Source organism: Rutidosis leptorrhynchoides, chromosome 5 (assembly GCF_046630445.1).
Source record: "Rutidosis leptorrhynchoides isolate AG116_Rl617_1_P2 chromosome 5, CSIRO_AGI_Rlap_v1, whole genome shotgun sequence".
Lineage (NCBI taxonomy): Eukaryota > Viridiplantae > Streptophyta > Magnoliopsida > Asterales > Asteraceae > Rutidosis > Rutidosis leptorrhynchoides.
In genome coordinates, this window is record NC_092337.1 from 448,669,226 (window position 1) to 448,673,265 (window position 4,040).

The 4,040-nt window shown below is 33.3% G+C and overlaps 1 protein-coding gene across 1 annotated transcript; it reads left to right on the top strand.

Annotated features, from left to right (window-relative positions):
- The first annotated feature begins 3,155 nt into the window (after window positions 1–3,155).
- LOC139848340 (disease resistance response protein 206-like) lies at window positions 3,156–3,754 on the top strand. Its single transcript, XM_071838069.1, has one exon. The coding sequence runs from the start codon at window positions 3,200–3,202 to the stop codon at window positions 3,752–3,754; it is 555 nt and encodes a 184-aa protein (XP_071694170.1). The 5' UTR covers window positions 3,156–3,199.
- Window positions 3,755–4,040: the final 286 nt, after the last annotated feature.

Below are 4,040 nucleotides of genomic sequence, written 5' to 3' on the forward strand. Positions count from 1 at the left end.
CTGTGCGTTTTTAATGTCAGAGAAATCACTTAAAAAAAGAGGACAAAACCATTGATATGATATAGGTAGGTTGGGTTGTTTATTGTATGTGTATATATATATGTATGAAAAATAGCGCGAAATGTATAGTGTTTTTTTAAAAGGCGTCCGTTTCGCGTGTATTTAGTTACGTTGTGTTCGTAAAATTATTTCGAGTGGAACTGCCGTGTCGGAAAAATTTAACTTGTAGCGAGCGGTAAGATACGGTACGCTAAAGAATTGGGTGGAGTTAGTTTAAGTTTATTTAATAAAATATTAGTTTTACATTTTATACCCTTAAAAAAGTTGCAGATTAGATAATAGTTTAGGGGTCAGTTTTGTAATTTGTTTGGTTAATATGGTTTAGAAAATGTGGAATGGCAAAAAAAAAAAAAAAAAATGACGTATTTAGCCATGCAAAAATGATGTATTTAGTTTTACATTTTGTACCCTTAAAAAAGTTGCGGATTAGATAATAATTAAGGGGGCAGTTTTGTAATTTGTTTGGTTAAAGTGGTTTGGAAAATGTGGAATGGCGAAAACGACGTATTTAATCATGTTAAAACGACGTATTTAAGCATGCCATTTATGTAATCATGTTTAAACGACGTATTTAAGCATGGCATTTAGTATATAAGGATAAAATCGCTCCGTGGTTGATAACGAATGTTTGTGATTTATCATCTATCAATGATGACAAAAAAGTTTTTAAACCTAAATAAATAGTAAACGTATATCTGATTTGAAGCACAATAGTTGATTACTAAATTTATATTCATAGAGTACATAAATCGGTCAGATGAGAATTATAAATCCCTTATAATCATAACCAGTTAAAACAACAATTAGTAACCATTTAAATTTACATTCTAAATCAAAGTAAAAACTTTAAACAGCCATAAAATTAATCCCTGAACATCAAACAATAGTAAACATACAAGATTATAAAAATCATAAAATAAAAGGTATATAAGTTAATACCGTGATTGAATTTCAGGCTAGTTAAATCTCAAACTCTAAATTCTAGTCTTAAAGCAATTTTAGTATTGTAATATAGATGAGAAAAATCTTGCAGAGAAATTGATGAAGTTTTGTATGGAGGTAGGCAAAAAAAAGAGGGAGATTAAGGAGAACGTGGGTTTTTTTTTTTTTTTTTTCTTTTTTTTGAAAGGAAAACTCACACACCCACATAATACCAACACGAATATATACACCACGAAATGTCCTGATCAAGACTCGAACTCTCAACTTCAAGGTTGTACGAGTGACTTCGATACCGCCTGATTTATTTTTTTGAAAAGCAATTACTTATTTTATTTCTTCCAACACTATTTACGGTACATACATCCACTTTGTGGGTTAATTAGAGAGTAATGGAAAGCATTTCCTCCATTTTAGCGGGTAATGGGGATTAACTAAAGGTAATCAGCATTCCTATTCCTATAATAAATAACCAGGAAATCATAATTATTATCACTGAACACAAGGATTAAATATAATTTCTGGAAACTATATTGGACCATTATGTATTTAACGGATTTTGAGTCTGTTGGGTTCACCAAAACTATCACTAATTAAAAGCCCAATATTCTAATACTATCTAAACCCATTGGACAACTCAATGGACATGGCGTCACACACCTAAGTCACTTTCGCACTAAAATGAGATAAAAAACAATTTAGCAGTGGCTAGATCGATCTACCATTAAAAGAAACAAGTACTGTTTTAAATAAGCATATAAAATGGAGTTTTACATTGTAATTGGTCCGACAACTATTTAACAATATTAATTAGTTTTTTTAGCAACTTGCGGCGCTTTCGCTACTATTCCACTTGAAATCGTCGATGCTATTATTATATTCCATTTTCACCATATATAAATAAAATATCTAAATAAGTACATATAAATATAAATATAATTAATAATTAAATATAATATATAATAAAAGTTAAACGGACTAAGGTCAAGTTGAAAGTTTTTTTTTTTTTTTTTTTTTTTACGAGGAACCCCACTATGGGCCAGAGCACATTGGCCCCCCCACCGCAGGTAAACGGCAAGCCAGCCCTCCACCGCTACCAGGTAAGGCATTCTCCAGTTTGGTCATTAAATGCGGGCACCCCTTAGGATTGAACCCGAGACCTCCCCTACACTGAAAGTGCTAACCTACATGGCCTGGACTAAGGTCAAGTTGAAAGTTGCATGTTGCATGAAACTCGTAAAAAAGAACGACAATTCCTATGTGAAAACATCAACAAATTAATAGAGAGAAGGAACATGTTCATACCTTAATACATACATACCCACTTCTAAAGTATACCGTTATTTAACCACGCAGGCTTGTCTGAGTAACCACCGAGTTGGTCAATGAAGCACACTACCCGAGTTCAATCTTTGGTTATGCCTTTTATAAAATGTAAACTCATGTATATTATTGTATTATTGATGTCTTATTTATAGTGATACAAGAACGATAGGTACCCTAGAAACCCTAACGGACCCAAGCCTACATATTGGACTTGGGTCTAATCTATTATCTAACACTCCCCGCAGTCCGAACGGCGAAATCACTAAAGTTCGGACTGGAATAAATAAAACAATAAATATTAAACAAAGAAATAAAAGAAACTTTTTTATGTATAGAATTCATAGTCTATTATCTAACAATGCCAAATTGTTCAAAAAGTGAGTGTAACTAGAGGGTGTGCATAATGCACAATTCGCCCGGTACCAGGTCTCGCGCTCGGGAGGTTTGATTGCCCGAGGTTTTACATTTTATGAAGAAGTCAATGTACTCGTTCATTGGAGTGTTCCCTTGCGAACTCAAAAAAAAAAAGTATACAATTATTTCAACTATATATTAATTACTCAATTATGTTACAAGTAGTATTTTTCATGATTAATAGTGGAAACCACAACCTTGAATCATTGATTAGATTCCTTAATTAGATTCATTGATTAGATCCATGTCCATTAAAGTGGAAGGATACTTAAATAGCAGCTGATTAGATTACCACTTAATCAATATATGAATATGTATTCATCCATCTATCATCCATCAACTACCCTATATAAATGAGATGCATTGATATGATGGAAACCACAACCTTCTTCCATCTCTCTCTTTTTAACTATAATTCTACTATAATTTTAATACTCATTTTATTTTAGGAAAAATAAAAATGAAAACACCAACTAAATTTGTTTTCTTCTTGTTCCTATACTTTGTAGTGTCCTCTGCCTATCCAGGCATGAAAAAACTGCACTACCCATGCAAAAACTTAGTCTTATATTTTCATGATGTTCTTTATGATGGCAAAAATGGTGCAAATGCAACTTCTGCTATTGTAGGTGCACCCCAATGGGGTAACCTTACAAGTCTAGCAGACCAGCTTCATTTCGGAGACATTGTCGTTTTTGATGATCCAATCACTTTAGACAATAATTTTCATTCGGCTCCGGTGGGTCGAGCTCATGGGATGTATTTTTATACCTCCAAGAATACGCGTAACGCATGGCTAGGTTTTACGTTCGCGGTGAATAGTCCACAATATCAAGGAACTATAAGTTTTATTGGGACTGACCCAATTCTGATGAAGACTAGGGATATCTCAATCGTTGGTGGGACCGGAGATTTCTTCATGCATCGCGGGATTGCAACTATTATGACCGATTCTTATGAAGGGGATGTCTATTTTAGGCTTCGTGTCGATATTAACTTCTATGAATGTTGGTAAGTATAAAAAACAGGCTACTAGCATTCATGTTTTTAGTTATTTTGGGGTGCGGTTTGGTTTGATGTTAGTTTCGTGATTGTGTGTTAAGTCTTTCCTTATTTGTTTTGGTTGGGCGGCCTTGTTTTGTGTCCGTGTCTCTTGTTTCTTCGGGCTCTTTCATTTTTTATGAAAGACGGCCGCGTTTATTTATTTATTGTTATGTTTTTTTTTTTTTTTTTCAAAAACAAGTAGTATTGATGTTGTCAATTCACCGATAATAACGGAAATAAAACAATACTTGTTGACC